Below are 20,954 nucleotides of genomic sequence, written 5' to 3' on the forward strand. Positions count from 1 at the left end.
CTATATCGATATAAAGGATATTGTCACATCTTATATCTCGTAAAAAAATATATCGATATGTTTTAAAAACTCGATATATCGCCCAGCTCTAGTTTCAAGGATAAAATGTTATGCTTTATGCAACATTGGTATTCATCAGATACGTCTAAAGCACGCACTGAGAAAATTTGTTGTGATTCAGAATTTAAAGGAGACGGAAAATCAATGCCAATATCTGTCCTTACTCATTTTCTCCTATTTTGACATGGCTGCATTCACTTTGTGAGCAGCAAAATGCTTCATGTGTGGGAGTAGCTTACAAGCTGACTCTGTATTAGCCAGGCTTTAAAGATGAATCAAATGGAAAATGGCTATCTCATCCTGTAATAAAACCCTATTCAAGTTGTTGGGATAATATTAATGTTTTTATTTCTATTTATTTATTTTAAACAAGCTTCATATAACATATCTTTTTTTTATTGATAAAGACACATAACAACTTTAAAGTTGTTATGTGTCCTTCCCACCAAACATTTATGGCTTTGGTTTGGGGACTTTTAGTGACCTTCAAATCCAATGCATCCTTATGGGCTCTGCAGGAACAGCCTGCTTGAGTCAAACTCTGCCACCATGCGCTGGCACTTTGACCATTATTTTCACCACCACAGTTTTTATTTGTTGTTGTTGTTGTTTGTTTTTTGTTTTGAACTGTTTGTCTTTATTTCTGTTAATGTTAATGTTAATCTTAGTAACATGCCATTACTAAGATTAAAAAAAGCATCGTGTACAGCATCTGCTTATCTGTGGTTTTTTGCTTGGGTATTTGGCAACTTGGAGAGAAGGATTTTGGGTGTGCAACCTATGCAGATGTGCTTGTGTGCAGTCCTTCACAAAGACCACAGCACATAGCACCATTTCCATTGGGCTATGTGTAGGTCGAATGGTGACTGGTCAAAAAGTGGACCTGAACAGGAAAGGGGGCAACAATGGAGTTTGCAGAGAAGGAGACAAGTGCATAAGAAGCAGCATGAAAAGCACAAAGTAGCTGCAGGGGACAGATTTCATTGTTTTTAATACTTCAGCTATTTATGTTATGACATCAGTCTTCTCTGTGGTTGCCTGAAAGACCAACAACAACACAAGCAAGAGCAATGCTATGCATATGACCTAATTGTGAAAAATTTCTTTATGCTACAGTCACACTAGGAAAAACTGTTGTTGGAGACCATTGCGTGACCACAGTTATTGTGACTATATGCAATGAGCTTGTGTACTCGTTGCCTTTGAAATGGTTGCTTCAAAGATGAGGACCAGGTCTGAGATCACTCGCAGTTCGTTGATGCCTTCAAAGCAACTTTAGGTGTCAATATACCCTCCACAGTGGTTGCTTCTCTCAGCGCTGTTACATCATCATACAGATGCAGACATTTATGCCCGTTGTTAAGGCACAAGAAGCCACAGCGGTATTCTCCTAAACAATCGGTGTTGCCACTCAGACAATATTGCGTTAAACGCCCTGATAAACGTGCATAACTGGCCGACGCACAACAAAGATTGTCTCGCGATACAGGATGTCATGTCAAAATCGTGACTTGGCTAGCATAAAAAGGCCCTTAGGTGTGTTAAGAAAGTAATACAACAAGATTGAGTCAAGTTGGCACTTGTAATCTGTTTTTGGTAAATCGACAAAAACTTCAGATCTATTGCCATCTGCATGCACAGAATTTCACATTTGCGACTTAAACCTCTTTTCTATTACTACCTAATTGGGTCGGTTCACTATGACTCACTTCAGCTTTCAGGGTTTTTCATTAGGTCATAGTGTCTGGTAGGGCTGCCACAAATGATTATTTTGATAGTCGACTAGTCACCGATTATTTTTGCGATTAGTCGACTAATCAGATCGTGCATCCATTGGACGTAAAACATACAGCTTATTGCACCAGCCTGCATCTGCTCTTATTAATGATCATTAGCTTACAGCTTTAAGTGTTTAAGGTATGTGCTAACTAAAAATAAAGACAACATGAGAGTTTATTAAATTTTAATGACATTTGCAGATTGTTTCGGTGAAGTTTAATCTGCTTGATGTTTACTCAGCTGTGTAAAAACTATAACTTTAATCTCGGCCAAACCGATTTAATCAGGAACAAATAAAATACTAAAAAAAGCCAAACAATAACATTTTTAAGTTATCTAAGTGACTTATATATATATATATATATCATATTTAACCTGAGTAGCGAAAGACGGCGGTGGGTTTGAAAACGGTTTGCCGGGAGTCCGGTGGTCTCACCGGCTCTACTGAGCCTTGCCCCCGGCTAGCTATCGAGCTGGTGGGTAACAGACATCTCCGAAAACGTCGGAGCGCTTTTGAAAATATGTGGTGTCTTGATAAACTGAGCAGATATTTGACTCAGAAAGAATAATAAGAGTAATATTAAAACTAACTAGCTGCCACCATCGTTGGAAACTGAGCTGGGCCGTGCTATGAATTCTGGGACACAGCTTCTTCTTCGGGGTTTAACGGCAGCTGGCATCCTTCTACATGCAGTGCTGCCATCTTCTGTTTCAGTCCGTTATTACACTCTTAAATACTACTACTTATTCCTGCGTCTGTTGGAATCTTACAAAGCGTCAAACGACGCGTTGACTATTAAATTAGTCGTCAACTTTTTTAATAGTCGACGTAATCGTGACTAGTCGACTAATTGTGGCAGCCCTAGTGCCTGGTACAGGTCCTTTTTTTAGTACCTACTCTGCCAGGGTTCAAAGCGGTCCAAGGTAATCCAAAAATGTGACGTTGACAGATAGCATGCCAGTGATTGGCTGGTCAATGGCGTCGCTCGAAGCGTCATAAGAGTATCTTGCTCTTGCGTTTATATAGAGACATAACCAGAATACAGCTGGTTGTTGACAATCTTCATAAACTGGATGAGAAACACTTGCAAACCTTTGCCTTCGTCTGTCTCAGAGTAATTGCAGTCAGTCCGAATTGATTACTTAGAGACTAGAGGTTAAGGTTGTTGAAAGTTCAACCTCTAGGTGACCAGCTGCTTGCTGCAATTTCATGCAAACAGTCTTGTCAAGCTGCATCTGACAAGACAACTTGTCAACTGCTGAGCACATAAACAGAGTGTTTTGGAGGACTTGGATTTTGAAGTTGCAGCTGTGATGTTTGGTACACTTGGGGTGCAATTACTAGGCAGATAAAAAAATTCATCACGCCTTAATATGTCTTATTGGTTGTTTTTTCCAATTCTAAAAAGCGTTTTCTTAATTAAAATATTCCATCGGCCTTAAAATGTAACTATAAAAATAAAACTATAACCAAATTTTACTTCTAAAGCACCAACATGAAGATTTTCAGCACTTGTTACCAGTTAAAATCAACAGTCTCACTACAGACAAGAGTAAAATGTGAATAAAATTTAAAAAGTTGTGTCGTTAGACACTAAATGTCTTTACACATGCGCTGCTCTGTGGGTTTCTAATTATTACCCAACAGAGGGACGTGCGAGAACACGTTTGACGCAGTTGGTTTGGACATTAAACGGTCTTTAACCTGCGATCTTCCCACAAATGAGCCCATGTGAGCACAGTGCAAGTAACAGTTAGATCTATTCAAAGTGGGTGACGTATCATCCTGCTGCACTCAGCCCTGTCAAACCACACAGAATATTTCCAGTTGTCAAAATGCATCTGAAGTGGACTACTTCCTGTTGTGTACTACATGTGAGAAAGGACAGACCTGGTTCTCATTGTAAGGAGTTCATGTGTGAAAACTACTCTGAGCTCTTGTCAGTCATCTCTATATGTGGAGGTGGCTACTGTCTCAGGCTGCTTCAAAAGTAGCCATTAGTCTATTTAGAGAAAGCTTCTGTTTTTTGTCTGTAGAAATTCATAACCAACATGCTGACGTGCGATGAATGGGAGTGGCTATAAATGTGGCTCTTAGACTTTTTGATTAGTTAGTTTGATAATGAACTCTGGCTGGTGTTTTACACATTAGATTTGCACAAGAGTAGAACTTGTGGTCTTGGATGATTTGAGTAAAACATTGTACTTGACCTGGCTTCACTGTTTCTACTGTCCTCTTTGTACTTGTTACATCAGTGTTATACTTAAGGCATCCATAGCCCACTTGGGTCTGTATGCTTTAGGTGGTCAAAGTGAAGCTCTGTAAATGTCCACGTGCCTTTAGTTTTGTTGTAATCATGACAAATAGTCCGCAGTAACACTACACTACAAGGTCCTCACTATGTATTTGTTCTCCAAACAGACTCTTAAGAGGAAGGAGTTGAAATAAACATGTTAGAGGATAAAGTTGTGGCTTAATCATAACAAGGACACACACTACTCAGAGCATTCTTGATTGAAAATAATGAGGAAAAACTGGAACAGCACAGATGGTAGATGTTTAATTTGTAGTAAAGAGAGCAAACGTCCGTATCAGATTTGATTGATGATGCACCTGAAGGTAGGTAAAGCTTCATTAATAGCTGCCTTTGTATATACACAGAAAGGTTTTGAGCTGAAAGGACTTCAGCCTAATTTTCGCCTGACGTTTAGCAGTTGTAGATTCAAGAGTCAAGAACTTGGTTTAGCAGTTATTTGAAAATGCGTCACTTACATTTTATCACTGAACTAAAGATTTTGTTATATTTAGGTTGCAGAAATGCAAGTAAACAGTCCCACACATTTAGCGTGGAGGGCCTCAGCTCTGAGTAGCGAGTGTTTCAACAGAGAGTAGAGAAGCTTGGGGTGCATGTGCGAGTGTGTGTAGGAGTGAAAGGTGTGTATGTGTGTGTCTGTCTGTAAGAGTAATTGTGGTGCTCTGCAGTCTGCTGGAGCTCTTGGCCCATCCCCCACCCCTGCTGGCTGGTTATTGAGCTCTACTGCTATGCTTCAGCTGGCTCTCTTACACATAAACACTCATGCACAGAGGAAGCAGCAGCTTAAAGAAAGATATCGTAGCTGTAAATAGTCATTGGATTGATAAGACTGGTGTGAAGATAAGCTTGAGAAGCCAGTGTTTCATTTTACTGAGAAATAAAAAGGTCCTCAACTGCCGTTTGTGTTGTGTGATAATCCAAAGGGCAACGACAACATCAACACCGATGAGTGCTGGAAAGCTGCCACTTTCTACTCAAGTTGTCTTTTTATATTAGTCATTTAACTCTTTATAACCCACAGCATTGGTACCTCTCGTCATTGGTACCTCTGTTTCCTTAAATGTTCGAAGATAATGATGCCGTGCATCAATAATTTGGTCTTTCTTGTTTTAAAGCCCGTCCCAATTTCTATAATTGCTAGCCTGCTGAGCAGGTTGCTGATGTGGTGGTCCATACTATTATCCAGCTGCTTTGCTAAAGAAGACAACATCTCTGGGTTAGATGTAGTCCAGGGCCACCGTCTTGGAGCTAGGCTTTGCCGGGCTCCAGAGCAAAACAATGACTACCTTTATCAGCTGCAATCCAAGACAGTGGAGTTGTTGTTCATTTGCAGGTGTAGCTGGTCTAGTGGTCAGCCATACATCACAAAGTACATTGCAAATGTTTGTAGAGGAGAAACTCATAAATGGATAAGGAAAACGTGTGCCTCTCATGGCAGTACCTGTCTTATGTCATACAGATGAAAAGTAACCTGTCTGCTCTCTCTGGTGGATGTTTTGGTGAGACTGCTTTTCTATTAAGGGGATTAATTACATTACAATTGCATTGTATGTAAAGGCCATTCAGCAATTTTTGTAGAACTTCTTAGGGCGCATTCCCCCATTGGCTTAGAGATGTTGCTGTTAGCCAGAAGGTCTGTAGTAGAAGGTTTGGGTAAGATGTAGCTCACCTCATACTTTTTACATACCTTTTTTTTTCTATGACAAAAACACTGGAAACACGAGCAACTATATTTTGTATTTTGTATTGAAACATTGAAATATTCCACTTGCTTTATTTTTTTTAAATGCATGCATCCACCATTTCAACCTCCACCCTTGTCTCTGTGTTTAACAGATGGTGGTGAAGACATACATGGACATGGATCAAGACTCAGAAGAGGAAAAGCAGCAATACCTCGGCCTGGCACTCCACCTTGCATCAGAGTTCTTCCTTAGGAACCCCAATAAAGATGTTCGGCTACTAGTGGCCTGCTGCCTGGCTGATATCTTCAGGATCTATGCCCCTGAGGCTCCCTATACCTCCCATGATAAACTCAAGGTTAGATACCAACCTTGGACTGAACACTGTCTTCAAGGGAGTCTTATAGTAGTCCAGATTTTTGATGATTAGACAAGTTGAAATGACAGCTGTCATCAAAATATTGACTTTTGTTCACTTATTGGCCTGTTTCCTGGCTAATAGTTGAGTGTGTTTGATTGCTAGTTTATGGTGAACCAAAATGACCCTGAAATGTGCGTCTACTGTGATCTCATGCACACACGCAGGGTCATATTGGTTTGCCGGGGTGTGGCTAATGTTAAAACTGTTAGCGTCAGTGGCTTTCTTTCCTGATGGGTTAACACCTGCACCACATGCGGTTACACATTGCCCTTACTAGTGAGGGACCAAAGCTTAATCTCTAAGTTTAGTAATTGTGCATACCCCTTTAAAAATGTGCTCAGATCTTATTGAGTCCATTAATATCATTTTGCATCAAAAGTAAACAAAATTGAGTTGTGAATTAATGGCATGGTTGAATTTGCAGCAAGATTACAGCGTTGACGTCCAGTTCTTTCATTCAAAACCACGGCAAAGTTATTTTACCATGAAGCACACCTCAAGTGAATATTGGTTGCAAGCCCTCCATTGAGCATCTTTGTCACTACTACTGTGAAACTTGTGTGTACTCAACAGCACTAACCCAATTTCCCAAAATTCCCTAGGACATCTTCCTCTTCATCACTAGACAGTTAAAGGGACTAGAAGACACCAAGAGTCCTCAGTTTAACCGATACTTCTACCTGCTGGAGGTAAGGTGCTAAAGGAGAGATCACTGTTTATGTTTGGAGCTAGAACCGTTTGGGTGACTAACAAAAAAAAAAAAGTAATTAATAATTTAATCTGTTTTCATGGAAAATTTCCATTCTCTGTTTCCAGCTACTGACATAGCAGGATATGTTACTTTGCGTTGTCATATTTAATAGTAAATATTTGATAGTATCATAAGCTTTTAACCATACACAGTCAGTGTGTTTATGGATTTTAGTTCAAGGTAAAGTACGTGGTAATAGTATTAACTGCTAAAAAAGACAGTAACATTTATGGCTTTGTTGTTTTCTATAGAACCTGGCTTGGGTGAAGTCGTACAACATTTGCTTTGAGCTGGAGGACTGCAATGAGATCTTCATCCAGCTTTTCAAAACACTCTTCTCTGTTATCAAGTAACGACATTTGTTATTGCTCGAGTCTGTCAAAATCTTTTTACACCAGAGTTTAAAATATGTAACTTGAAGGAAAACCGATAGATGTGATTTATTTTAGCATAAAGACATGTATGCTTTTAGATTTTACTACTAAATGGGATTATAATAAACACTGTATGAATTGTTTATAGTTAGTTTTTGATTATCATTATTATTGTTTTTATTTTTGTTTGTTTAATTATTCCTCCTGTTATTACACTGAAAGGATTTCTGTCTTTCTTCCTTCATAGTAACAGCCATAACCACAAGGTACAGATGCACATGTTGGATCTGATGAGTTCTATCATCATGGAGGGAGATGGTGTCACACAGGAGCTGCTGGACACCATCCTCATTAATCTCATCCCTGCACACAAGGTAAACAGCAAATAACATAGCAATGTACAATATAAAATCAAAAGAATAATACACTTCACCGGATTTAATTTTCATTTTTCACCTTCTTTGGAACAGAATCTGAACAAGCAAGCATATGATCTTGCTAAGACTCTGCTGAAGAGGACTGTCCAGACCATCGAGACATGTATTGCAAATGTGCGTAGCGTCCTGCACTCAGTTGCATATTTTAATGTTTTACTTGCACCTTCTCCCTTGTATTTGGTTCGTTTAAATTTCAGTGTGTCTCTAACGTTTTGTTTTTTTTAATCTAATGCAGTGTTTTATTTTTCATCTTTAGTTCTTCAATCAGGTTTTAGTGATGGGCAAGTCATCAGTCAGCGATTTATCAGAGCACGTCTTTGACCTCATCCAGGAACTGTTTGCCATCGATCCTATGCTGCTTACCTCTGTCATGCCACAGCTGGAGTTCAAGCTTAAGGTGAAGACAACAATCACAAAACAGACTTTAACCCTGTTGTTGATTAACAGAATGCATTTTTAATATTATTTAACCTTTGTGGTGTTGGTGTTTAATGGGTTGTCAACTTACTGAGGGTTAAAGGAAAAGCGGAGGACTGTATTTGACTAATCTAGATTCATCTTAATGAGATTTGTTTTTGTTTTTTAAGTAGCATAAATCTTTTTCTGGCTCCAGAAGGGGCCTGTGCAGAATGTGATTCATTACCTTCATGTCCCTTGAGGAGTGCAGGCTAATGGTTTGAATTAGATTTAGAAAGAAGTGAGCTTACAGACCTCTGCTGGCCACTCAGTTCTGCTTGAGGCTAGTGGCCAAGGCTTTGTTTGCTTCCTCTAATATAACGTGGCAGAATCTTCATATGAAAATATCGATAATTTCATTAAACCTGGTTTTCAGAACACATAAGGAGGCATGAAATAAATAATATTAAAGTATTTCTTTGCATAAACCTTTTTCTCTCTTGCTGACCGTTGTGAGTTCAGCAATTTTACATATCAATGCAGCCATTTGTGACACTCTTTGGGAGTCCTTATGTTCACAATTTGGCAGCTGGTACCTTTATTTTATCCTGTTCATTTTCCTTAAAAATCGTCCGTGGTGGGCGTCCGTGGTTCAGGGGGTTGGGAAGCTCAATATTGTAACTGGAAGGTTGCCAGTTTGATCTGTCCTGGTCGTTGTGTCCTTGGGCAAGACACTTTACCCTACCGCCTACTGGTGTTGGCCAGAGGGGCCGATGGTGCGATATGGCAGCCTTGCTTCTGTCAGTCTGCCCCAGGGCAGCTGTGGCTACAACCGTAGCTGCCTCCACCAGTGTGTGAATGCGAGAGTGAATGAATAGTGGTATTGTAAAGCGCTTTGGGTGCCTAGAAAAGCGCTATATAAATGCAATCCATTATTATTATTATTATTATTATTATTATTATTAGTATTATTATTAAAAATCATCCATCCATCCATTTTCTTCTGCTTATCTGGGGCAAATTGCAGGAGCATCAGCCTAAGCAGAGAAGCCCAGACCTCCCTCTCCCCAGCCACCTCTAGTTTATCTGGGGGAACACACAGATGTTGCCAGACATGTTGAGAGATATCTCTCCAGCATGTCCTGGGCCACCTCCCGGTGGGACATATCCAAGACACCTCACCTGGGAGGCATCATTGTTAAACCTTAACTGACTCCTTTCAATGTGGATGTCTCAAATAACCGAACTCATCACCCTAAGGGAGAGGCCAGCCACCCTTCAGCGAAAGCTGATTTCCGTCGCTTGCTCTGTGATCTTGTTCTTTAGAACAAGAAATCTTCATCATAAAATATGACCTGCTTTAATATATTTCAGTTTGTCATCCAATGAGCTCTGAAAATTTAGCGAGAGCAAGAGTCATGTGGTAGAGCCGATAAACATCAGCCACAGACATCAGTAAACCTCGTCATGTTTGATATCAATCAGCAAGGCGATATCTGCCAAAACGCACTCTTGGCTGAGATATCAGTGCATCACTGAGGTTTCATCTTGCATCACCACTGAGTAATGACTCGTCTGTTATCTTTCATTCACTTTTCCTTTTCTTAGTTAGATGCTCAGTTGTTTTGTTTGTCACGCAGATGTTTTTGAAGACCAGCTTTTCTTGTATGAAGTCGTTTTTGGTCATGACATGACTCTTTGAGTGCCCAGTACCTTTACACCATCACAGTAAGCCACCTCTGTATTGAGTCTGCCGTCATAACTGAGCCGTTTCTGTAGATACTGTTAGAATGAGTGACCAACAAGTGGGGAAAAAAAATTCATACTTTAAAATAAAACTGTCTTCAAGGGAGTGGCTGAAACACACGCGCTGCTCTGTGTGTGCAGCAGTATGTGAAATGGGTCTGAGCACAAGATATGAACAGTATTAATAACAGCTTCAAGATAAAAGCTGCAGCCGGTATTAAAAATAAGTGTGTGTGTGTGTTGTGTTTGCAGAGCAATGATGGTGAGGAGCGTCTTGCTGTTGTACGGTTGCTGGCAAAGTTGTTCGGGGCCAAAGACTCTGAGCTGGCCTCGCAGAACAGACCGCTGTGGCAGTGCTTCCTAGGACGGTGGGTGACGTCAACACAGACATGAAGTAATGTTTTAAGCTGCCTCGATTCAGTCACGAGAGACACAGAAACGTGTAAAGAGATGGCATTATTGCAAAAATGTAATTTTTATTACAATTATATTAGTTAAGGAGAAGTTATGTAGAGAGAAGTGAATTTACTTCCATCATCTTATGATTTATCTATAAATTGGATCTGTAGTGTTTTAGTTGGGAACTGGTCTATCCATTTAGCACAATGGGGGAAAAGGGAAAGTTTCCTGGCTCCAAAAAGAGCTCAGATTAATGGAGAATTGGTGAACAGTGTAAAGTGTGACCTCAGCTCACCTATCAGTAAAATGTGTACAGATTTGTCCTGCTAGTTGGGTTTCCTACAGATTTGGATCCTATTCATGGTGTTGACAGGTGAGGGTTGGGGTGATGGGGTTATCTGTGCATGTGTGTATGCAAGCCACATGTTTTGGTAGTTAATTTTGAAGTATAATAATTAAGGTCAAAGGACAGCAAATGTTTCCCACACTCAGTGGACTTCACCTGGTAATGGAAAGTCCTTGTTCTGCTCTCCAATCTTGGGTCGTTTGGTGTTGCGGTGAATGCAAAAATTCTCTACCTGGTTCTGGTTACAGCAGCTGTCCAGAGCAGAACAAAGATCCCTTCATTTAAGGAGTCCTGTAAGGAGGTGGACTCAGCTCTCTATTTAGAGGCAGCTGAATAAAGGTTCTTTTTCTAACTTCGCTCTGTGCTTCACTATGGGAATCGTGACTTCCGTAGTTGGTCACACCAAGGCGATTCCCACAGTGAAACACCTGACTCTGTTATCAAAGAACCAGGAATTAAGTAACCCAACGTTCTAGTTTGAGCTTGCAGCAAGTCCAAGACTGTGCACATCAAGCAGGACGTAGTCATCTTTGGTGATCTAACCGAACGATAGTGAGGACCACCACAAGAGCAACTTGGCCAGTGAGTCAGACAGCAGAGAAAACACAAGGCAGGAAGGGCACAGGCTCACTAATAAGCAGTGACTAACCTTTAAAAATAATAGCGAGGGGATTTTCCTCTAGTACTTTTATTGCAGAGAGGGCGTTTTCTGTGTAAAAACTTAAAGAAGAAAAGAAATGCTTAAAATAAGTGGCCAATTATTCTTTGGTGCCTGTGAGACCTGCCTGTGTAAAGTCTGTGTGGGGAAACAGTGTAGGCCTCATCAGCCTTATTTACTAAGTTTTACTGAGGCACTTTTTCTTTTACCTACAAAGTTTAATGCCTAATTAAATTAATTATGTGTAACTGTATTTTGGTTTCCAGGTTCAATGACATCCATGTACCAGTCAGGCTAGAGTGTGTAAAGTTTGCCAGCCACTGCCTCATGAACCACCCAGACTTGGCAAAAGACCTGACAGGTTTGCTTTGTTTTTTTGTGTTTGGGAGTTTTTCCACTTTCAGTCTTAACCTGCTGTTTTTCATCTTGATTTAACAGAAATATTCTTGCTTATCTTTATTATTCTTTATTCCCTCAGAGTATTTGAAGGTGCGTTCCCACGACCCAGAGGAAGCCATTCGTCATGATGTCATCGTCACCATCATTAATGCTGGGAAAAAAGACCTCAACTTGGTCAATGACCAGCTGTTAGGCTTTGTACGGGAAAGGACCTTAGACAAGAGGGTAAGATAAATATTTGTAGTACAGATATTGTAACGGGGATGTGTTACATTAGAACTAGTGACGTGTGGGTTTATTGGCTTGTCACTTAACGTTGTCATGGCAACAATAGTGTAATTTTAGTGCCATCATCAGTAGTTATTGACCTTATGAAGTGAATTATGTATAACATATAACAGTAGAGCAGGGCGATATGGCCAAAAATATTTATCACGATATATATTTGAAAATTTGCGATAACGATATAACCGACGATATAATTGATGCGAGACAAAATACAACTCCACAACATTACTAGCGCAAAAAGACAACCTTCCATTTATTTTCACTTAAACAAGAAGCTGGTTTTTATGTACATTAAAGCTTTATAAAAATGTAACAGTGCAAATGCAAATTCCTTGCTGAAAGTTTAACCAAAAGGCATTTCCAGTAGAAATGGGCTGACATATCCTGAGCATAACCATGTATAATATCCACTGAAGTTAAAAAGAGGTGCTTTGCAACATTAAACTGCAGTGTGCAGTACGTATTTTTCGGACCATAAGGTGCACGGGATTATAAGGCACATTAAGCGAAACAAAGCAGTCAGATAAATCAAACTTTATTAAACTCATTCTTCTTGCTTCCTCCACTTCTGTACCATTGATTCATTAATGTTGAATTCTCTGGCAGCTGCTCTATTCCCATGTTGTTGCAGTATATTAATGACTAACCTCGTATTGTGGATGGATTATCTCAGTTGTTCTCCTGACTGAAGTTTGGTCCGTTTACAGCATCCTGCCATGCGATTGCATTTGTCTCTAACCATGAGGAACCTTCACGTTAACTTTTATAAGTGGAAAAGTGTTAGTGTTCGTCCTCCAGCTTCACTGTTTATGTTATGCTAACATAGCTGTGTCGCTAGCGATCACGTAGCACATCATTATATACCAGCTAGCCCAACTTCAGTAACCCTACAAACGTCACTGCTGTTTAGTTTCCTGTCTTCATTTATGTTGGAAGTGATAGCAGAGCTGTACGTTTGATTTTTTTCAGAAATCTCTCAGTCAGAACATGCAATATCATGCTTAGGTAACTAGCGAAACTAGCGAGCTAACTTCCGCTAGCTTCCTGCTAACTTCTAACTCCGTTAAATGTAATAACTTTTGTTTTCATGGATGCCTGGAAGTTAAACTTTATAGTTACACCTGGTAAAGCAGCAATGCTGATCGTTTTATTAAAGATGAAAGAATTTAGACAGTTTTTAACTCTTAAGTGATGCTGCAGTGTTGTTTGACCTGAAGCATACGGAGTTTAGGACCCAGATTACTCCCAGATTTAAGAGCATCTTAGTCCGACAAATACAATAACGACGGCCGCTTGCATGTTCTGCAAAAAAATGTGCTTTGTTGTGTATCTGACGGACAAACACCAAACCAGTTCCACATCACTGAAGTTGCACCATTTTTACAAACCAATTCTGGTTCATCTGTTTCACTCAACAATCGGCCATGTGCGTATGAAAACAAAGGCACTGCGCATGCGCGTTTTACTCCCATTCTATCGCGATATTTCATTTTCCTATCGTTGCCTAACATTATACCGGTATTACCGTGAACGGTATAATATGGCCCAGCCCTAAATTTCATAAAAGAGATGAAATTTCCCTGAATGCAACATAATTTCCTTATCAAACAAGAAATAATATAATGTACTTCCAAAATCTTAATTACATTTTTTTCATCTTTAATCTTTTTCTCTTCCCTTTTCCTCCCTCTTGCTGCAGTGGCGTGTGCGTAAGGAGGCCATGATGGGCCTGGCTCAGCTTTACAAGAAATACTGTCTGCACCACGAGGCTGGAAAAGAGTCTGCCCAAAAGATCAGCTGGATCAAAGACAAACTGCTGCACATCTACTACCAGAACAGCATCGACGACAAGTGAGAACATGCAGGCTTTACAAATTGGACTAATGATTTACTGCTGCTAAGAATCAAATTCACAAAACCCAAGAGGTTTACTTTTTATTTTCTATTGTTTGTTTTGTTTATATTTCATTTGCATTTTAAAAGGCAAAAGCGAATCTGCGAGGGCAAAAAAGTAAAAGTACTGAAGTTATTTTGTTTTTCATTTTTAGGAAAAGAAACAGTGCGGATAAGTTTTAGATTCAATTAATTGATAATTGTGTTAGGAGGACTGAGGTGAAATATTTGAGCATTTGTACCTTGTGACCTGCAGACCAGCCTTAGCAGCAACTCCGGTAATCAGAAATGAGGCTGACAGACCAATTCAGTGCACCACTTTACAGCACCAGGTCTTTGCTGCAGGCTAAGAGGACTGATGTGTTTTAAAGGAACTGTTTTCCTACAGTGTTTTTGATAATGAGTTTTTCTCCTGGATTAATGTTGCAGAATAAGGCTAGTTGTCCACTACTGGGTAGTGTTTATAGCAGAGAAGGCCTTTAAACTTGCACCCTAGCTGATTTATTGATTTTTCTGTGTTTTCAAACAATTCTTCCTTCCTTTCCTGCAGGTTATTAGTTGAGAAGATCTTTGCCCAGTACATGGTCCCTCACAATCTTGATACAGAGGAGAAGATGAAATGCCTCTACTACCTGTATGCCTGCCTGGACACGAACGCTGTCAAGTCAGTAAACCCACACTAATGACACCATCAAATCATCATAGATACGTACAAATGAAAAATGACCAGTATATTTTTATATTACACACACCATAAAACTGCCTGGATTATTCTTTACACATGTATGCGTCCCGTAGAGTCTGTGTGACATAAATTTCATCATCTTGCGGTAACCGTAAGGGTCTTTGCGATGTCTGTGTGCCTGTCTGGTTTTTGTTTTTTGTGGCGGCGTGGACTTGTCTGCAGATAATTTGTTTTACAATGCACAACTTACAAATGTGCCCCAGGCAGCAGACAAGTGGACTTCAAAGAAGCATAACAAGACTGAATACTTTTTTCTCTCTTGGTGTAATTAATTTTTGCTTTCAGGGCCCTGAATGAGATGTGGAAGTGTCAGAACATGCTCAGAGGCCTCGTCAAGGAGCTGCTTGACCTCCACAAGCTGCCAGTGGTACATTTATGCAAACACACGCACTGATCACCTGTTCCTCCTATTCTTTAAAACTATAACCTGGTTCTTTTTCTCTCTCTCCCTTTCTCTTAGTCTGAGGCCAACAACACAGCAATGTTTGGGAAGTTGATGAGTATTGCCAGTAAGTTGCAAACACACAAACACTAGACAGGTCCTTGTTCTTTAAGGCCAGCTTCTCTTTAAATCGTCTTTCTTTGATTGGTTGCCCCTCATAAGCACGGTTTGAGCAGCAAGTGGGTTATTTGTCCTCACACTAATAACCTACCTCCTGGCTGTAGCTTACCAGGTCATCTTCTAATTGGAAGGTTGGTAGTTTGATCACTGGCAGCTTCAGCCCGTATCCTTGGGCAAGATACTGAACCCCAAGTTCCTCTATGATGCTTTCATTAGGGTGTTAATGGGTGAGTGATGCATGTTGTATAAAGTGCTCAGGTAAAGGAGAAAAGCACCATATACGAACCAGTTCATTTACCATTTACTCACAGCCGGAGATGTGTTCACATTAAAGACAGGCTCTCTCTTTTACATCACACAGAGCCAAGACTAGAAAAACTGTCAGAAACTAGACGAGTGTTTAAAGCAGTTTGAAACCTGAGCTTTTTACCCTGATTATTTGCATTTTTTTATTTGAAACTTTGGCCCAGTATTAGTCCTAGTATCCACCATTGAAACAGTGTGTATTTGTGTATATATAGTACAATATCACTATTCTTTAAATAAATGCAAATAGTGTTGTCATGGTTGCTTAATATGTCCAAGCGTGTTGTTCACAAATCATGAGGTCAATATTTGTCTCTCGGCCACACCAGTCCTCATGTCAAGGTGTCATTGTTGCAGTCTGTGGGTATATGATGGATAATCCAGTGGGTCAGCTTGAATTCTTTAGGTGCATAACTTACCGCCTATTATAACTCTGCCTTGTGTTTTCAGAGAACCTCCCAGATGCTGGGAAAGCTCAGGACTTCATGAAGAAGTTCAATCAGGTACTCGGTGAGGATGAGAAGCTCCGAGTTCAGCTGGAGATGCTCATCAGTCCGACGTGCTCCTGCAAACAAGCTGAGATTTGTGTGGTGAGATGACATGTTTGATGCCTCCTCTCTTTAATGGTTTGGTCCCTAATTTCAGTGCTGTTAGTTTGAATGTATCAGACCAAAAGCACGAAATAACCAAAACAACTTTATTTTTCAATTAAAGGTCCAGTCAGTCAAAGAAAATGCAAATTTCTGTGACAGATTTCAGTCTTGAACTGTGATAGAGAGCAAAATAACTGCTAGGTTTACTTTTTCCCCTCTTAACCAGAGTTTTAATAATACATGACTTGCTGTGAATGTGCATGCATAATAACATGCACAGAATGACAAGTATTAAGATGTTATGATGCTGTTTATACTCTCTGCAGAGGGAAATCACTCGGAAGTTGACGTTCCCCAAACAGCCCACTAACCCGTTCCTGGAGATGGTGAAGTTCCTGTTGGAGCGTATTGCTCCTGTTCACATCGACTCTGAAGCCATCAGGTCAGAAAAATTCACATGTGAACACTGATGGAACGGACTCAAAACAGAGCTAAGGTGTTAACATGTGTTTAAGTTTAAACTCTGATTCCAGTAAACTGGATCACAGTAAACCAGTGTGTTTTTGTATAGTCTCCAAAACAGGTAGTTGTATGACTAGCAGTGTGTCTCTTCCCCTCACTCAGACTGCTTCATGCCCTAGCTTTGTCTCTGTCATTGTGTAACACTTTACCATAGACAGACTTTCCTCATTCACTGAGACACCTAGTGGTGATAAGGTGTAACTGCAGGCCTCTGGCAGGGCATAAGTTTAACCCTTTCTTCATTGTGGAAAAACACCATTCTGAATAAACACATGTACTGAATGACTTTTACTTCTCATGCTTTGCAGTCTAACAGTTTCTATTCAACCCTTTTTACTTCCTAAAGCTGTAACCAAACAAATTTGGACATAAATTTGCTTAATATAGGAGTAGTAATAATCTGTGTTTCATCTTTTACTTTAGTGCTCTGGTAAAGCTGTTGAACAAGTCTATTGAGGGCACAGCTGATGATGATGAGGAAGGTGTTACCCCTGATACAGCCATCCGCTCAGGACTGGAGCTACTCAAGGTACATGCTGTCACCAAAGTGTACTGAAATCAAATTGTCAGCACACAATAAGAAGAAGAACAAAATACCTGTATGATGCTGCTTAGAAAACATTTCCTTCTCTGTTTCCAGGTTCTGTCTTTCACCCACCCCACCGCATTTCACTCGGCAGAGACCTACGAGTCTCTGCTCCAGTGTTTGAAGATGGAGGATGACAAAGTTGCAGAGGCAGCCATCCAGATTTTCAGAAACACTGGGCAGAAGATCGAGACGGAATTACAGCAGATAAGATCGTAAGTGACATAAATTTACAGAGACGTAAATGCGCCAGGAGTCTTTACGTTTCAAGAGATGTGCCTTTACTTTCAATATACTCGGTGCTTCACCAATGGTAAATCATTAAATAACAGCACTATACATTTGAAGATGCTAAGTTAGGGGTTAAAACAAATTACAAAATTAGCTGTGTTGGTCTTTAATCGCTTGTTCTTGTTTGTCCATCAGGACTCTGATTCCTATCTTGCATCAGAAGGCCAAGCGGGGCACCCCTCACCAGGCCAAGCAGGCTGTTCACTGTATTCATGCCATCTTCAACAACAAGGAAGTGCAGCTGGCACAGATTTTTGAGGTATTCAATTATTCCACTTGAGCAATCGTATGATTTTACATCACCTCGATTGCATATCAAATATGTGGCTGCTTTATTCAAACATTTTGTCATCTTTCCTTTCTTTGTATTGATGTATTCACACCGTTTGTTTCTTCTTCCAGCCTTTGTCACGTAGTCTGAACGCAGACGTCCCAGAGCAGCTCATCACGCCTCTCGTGTCCTTGGGCCATATCTCCATGCTGGCTCCAGATCAGTTTGCTTCCCCAATGAAATCCATTGTTGCCAACTTCATCGTGAAGGACTTGCTCATGAATGACCGGGTAAGTGAAGACCCCTGTATGTAGGCAAGAAGTGTGTGTGTGTGTGTGTGTACACGTACACGCACGCGCACAAAAAGAAAAAGTGAAAATCTGATTGGTTTGTGCCTTTGTTACTTCAGTCGGTAGGAAACAAGAATGGAAAACTGTGGACCACTGATGAGGAAGTCTCACCGGAAGTTCTTGCTAAGGTAAGAGGTGATTTCAGTTGTAATACAGTCTGTTTGAGGTTCTTCATCAAAACTTTTTGTCTCATTATATTTTAAAACAGAATCTTTATAACAAGGATCTTTCTCTTTTTAAATTTCTGTTCCCAAAGGTTCAGGCCATCAAACTGCTCGTGCGTTGGTTACTAGGAATGAAGAACAACCAATCCAAGTCAGCGAACTCCACCCTGCGCCTGCTGTCAGCCATGTTGGTCAGCGAAGGAGACCTCACAGAGCAGAAGAAGATCAGGTACCTGGGGCTGGAGGTCCCTTTGCTGAGTGACGGCTGTTAAAAGTCATATGTGTGGGAGTGCTTTGGATGGAGACCTTAATTTTTCTTGGCTCGTGTTTTGAGGTGACCGGTTGTTTTTTCCTACTCCTGACAGTAAATCGGACATGTCCCGTCTGAGGCTGGCTGCAGGTGGAGCCATTATGAAGTTGGCACAAGAGCCGTGTTACCATGAAATCATCACACCTGAGCAGTTTCAGCTGTGTGGCCTCGTTATCAATGCAAGTCTCACCTTCATATCAGACTTTAGTGCCTCTGTCATCGATGAAAAAGTGAAAAAAACAAACAAAAAACTTCATATCCACTGACGCGGTTTGTTCCTCTGTGCAGGACGAGTGCTACCAGGTTCGTCAGATCTTTGCACAGAAGTTGCACCTGGCTCTTGTGAAATTGCTGCTGCCCCTCGAATACCTGGCTGTGTTCGCTCTGTGCGCCAAGGACCCGGTGAAGGAGCGCCGCGCACATGCCCGACAGTGCCTCCTCAAAAACATCTCCGTCCGCAGAGAGTACATCAAACAAAACCCCCTCGCTCAGGGTCAGTTCTCTACACCGAAACATCAGTTTTTAATGTGCTCTTTCTTAGATGGCAGTTTAGATGATGAAAGAGGATCGTTTAATCCAAATGTAGTACAAATTGTTACTAATGTCATGTTAATATTAGGCTTTTGAGTCAGTTGGAAAAACAGCTTTTGGAATAAATACTTTAGTCAGATGTTGTTAAGTCACTGCATAATTAAAAAAGCATCAAACAGAAGAGAGAAACATGATGATAATGGTTATTTGTTGGTTTGTTTTTATTACAGCGTTCAGAACAGCTTTGTTTTTGTCCTGCCAAAGGTCATTTTACAGTTTTATGTTTGGCTTTTCTAATTCAAACACAGCAACACAGAAAAAGTAGCAGCATTGTTGGCTGAGATTTATTGAGATACTTATTCAGGAAGTAACATTTCACCTGGCGTTTTCTTTTTCCCACATTGAAAAAGGGGACATAGAAAGTTACTCACACGCATTAAAGTTAGCTATTGTCTCTTTCTCCTCAGAAAAACTTGTCTCTCTTCTTCCTGAGTATGTGGTTCCTTACATGATCCACCTGCTGGCTCATGACCCAGACTTCACAAAACCGCATGAATATGAGCAGCTCAAAGACATCAAAGAGTGAGTGTGTTTTGATTTAGTCTCCTGCTGAGACTGCCTTTCCAAAAATGCTCTTATTTCTAAATTGCTCTTTTGTTCTATTATAAAGTCCAGTGAATACACATAAGTGATGATCGTACAGCTGTGGCATAAAGAATATTTATTTTGTGTGTGTGTGTGCCCATCCGTGTGTGTGTGTGTGTGTGTGTGTGTGTGTGTGTGTTCATATATAGATGCCTGTGGTTCATGCTTGAAGTGCTGATGACCAAGAATGAGAACAACAGTCATGCCTTTCTTAGGAAGATGGTAGAAAATATCAAACAAACAAAGGATGCTCAGTGTCCTGATGATGCAAAGGCCAACGAGGTATGTAATAGTGTTACTACAGTTTTGCATTTTAACATTTAAAAACATTTGACTGGACGTCCAGTGTAGTTTATATAATAGAGTGAATACTTTGAATTGCATTTACAGTTTGCCAGTAAACTATAAATTTGAGTCATTCCTGTTCTTTAAAATTACAAAGTAAAATCTTTGGATTCTGCATTATTGGGCAGACGGTGTGTTTAGCAATCGGGCAACTGAATGGCTTTCTTTCATGTTGTGATTACAGAAACTGTACATTGTCTGTGACGTCGCTCTCTTCGTGATCGCCAACAAGAGCACTGCGTGTCACCTGGATTGTCCGAAAGAGCCGGTCTTACCCTCCAAGTTCTTCCTCATACAGGACAAGGTCACACACACCCCTTAGTGTTTTCCTAACTGTAACCTAATTGTAACCCTGACACTAAAACCACATTTTGAGTCTTCAAATTCAGGGGAATAGCCCTTATTTTCTCACCATAAAGGCTGTTTGTCCCCACAAGCATAGTAAACTTCCAATTTTTTTGTCCCCACAAAGATATGTCTCTCACACACACACACACACAGGAAAATGGTTAGGGTTGGACACATTTGGTCATCTCAGCTAATCGAGCTGTTTGACTCTGGGGAAGGAAAGTGATTCATGCTGGTATAGAGCTGGGAAATTGTGCTTATGTGCAGTTAGGAATCTAAATCATGACCTTATTTATGTTTTGGGTTTACGGTGATCAGTTGTCTTGTTTTTAATTTCTTTCAACAGGACTTCAAAAACGATAAAGAGTATTTGACGGCAGAAATGAGACAAATGCTGCTCACTGGAAAGGTAAATGCACGACACCGAGGCTTGTTACGTTA

At 40.3% G+C, this 20,954-nt stretch overlaps 1 protein-coding gene across 4 annotated transcripts in view; it reads left to right on the top strand.

The window, feature by feature from the left end:
• pds5a (PDS5 cohesin associated factor A) overlaps nt 1–20,954 on the top strand; it is a 35,209-nt gene that overhangs the window by 10,765 nt on the left and 3,490 nt on the right. For all 4 annotated transcript variants that reach the window (XM_014335493.2, XM_005928295.3, XM_005928293.3 and 1 more), the window contains exons 3-29: nt 5,991–6,194; nt 6,860–6,946; nt 7,260–7,357; nt 7,630–7,756; nt 7,853–7,933; nt 8,076–8,216; nt 10,214–10,329; nt 11,631–11,725; nt 11,843–11,988; nt 13,751–13,902; nt 14,495–14,608; nt 14,975–15,056; nt 15,150–15,198; nt 16,008–16,147; nt 16,477–16,592; nt 17,096–17,201; nt 17,313–17,473; nt 17,685–17,808; nt 17,952–18,110; nt 18,230–18,298; nt 18,427–18,563; nt 18,700–18,823; nt 18,933–19,137; nt 19,643–19,757; nt 19,970–20,102; nt 20,350–20,469; nt 20,860–20,922. In XM_014335493.2, coding sequence (XP_014190979.1) covers nt 5,991–6,194; nt 6,860–6,946; nt 7,260–7,357; nt 7,630–7,756; nt 7,853–7,933; nt 8,076–8,216; nt 10,214–10,329; nt 11,631–11,725; nt 11,843–11,988; nt 13,751–13,902; nt 14,495–14,608; nt 14,975–15,056; nt 15,150–15,198; nt 16,008–16,147; nt 16,477–16,592; nt 17,096–17,201; nt 17,313–17,473; nt 17,685–17,808; nt 17,952–18,110; nt 18,230–18,298; nt 18,427–18,563; nt 18,700–18,823; nt 18,933–19,137; nt 19,643–19,757; nt 19,970–20,102; nt 20,350–20,469; nt 20,860–20,922 — 3,264 coding nt within the window. The remainder of the gene's footprint in view (nt 1–5,990; nt 6,195–6,859; nt 6,947–7,259; nt 7,358–7,629; nt 7,757–7,852; nt 7,934–8,075; nt 8,217–10,213; nt 10,330–11,630; nt 11,726–11,842; nt 11,989–13,750; nt 13,903–14,494; nt 14,609–14,974; nt 15,057–15,149; nt 15,199–16,007; nt 16,148–16,476; nt 16,593–17,095; nt 17,202–17,312; nt 17,474–17,684; nt 17,809–17,951; nt 18,111–18,229; nt 18,299–18,426; nt 18,564–18,699; nt 18,824–18,932; nt 19,138–19,642; nt 19,758–19,969; nt 20,103–20,349; nt 20,470–20,859; nt 20,923–20,954) is intronic.

Source organism: Haplochromis burtoni, unplaced genomic scaffold (assembly GCF_018398535.1).
Source record: "Haplochromis burtoni strain Fernald_Lab_line unplaced genomic scaffold, NCSU_Asbu1 Contig_110, whole genome shotgun sequence".
NCBI classification, from domain to species: domain Eukaryota; kingdom Metazoa; phylum Chordata; class Actinopteri; order Cichliformes; family Cichlidae; genus Haplochromis; species Haplochromis burtoni.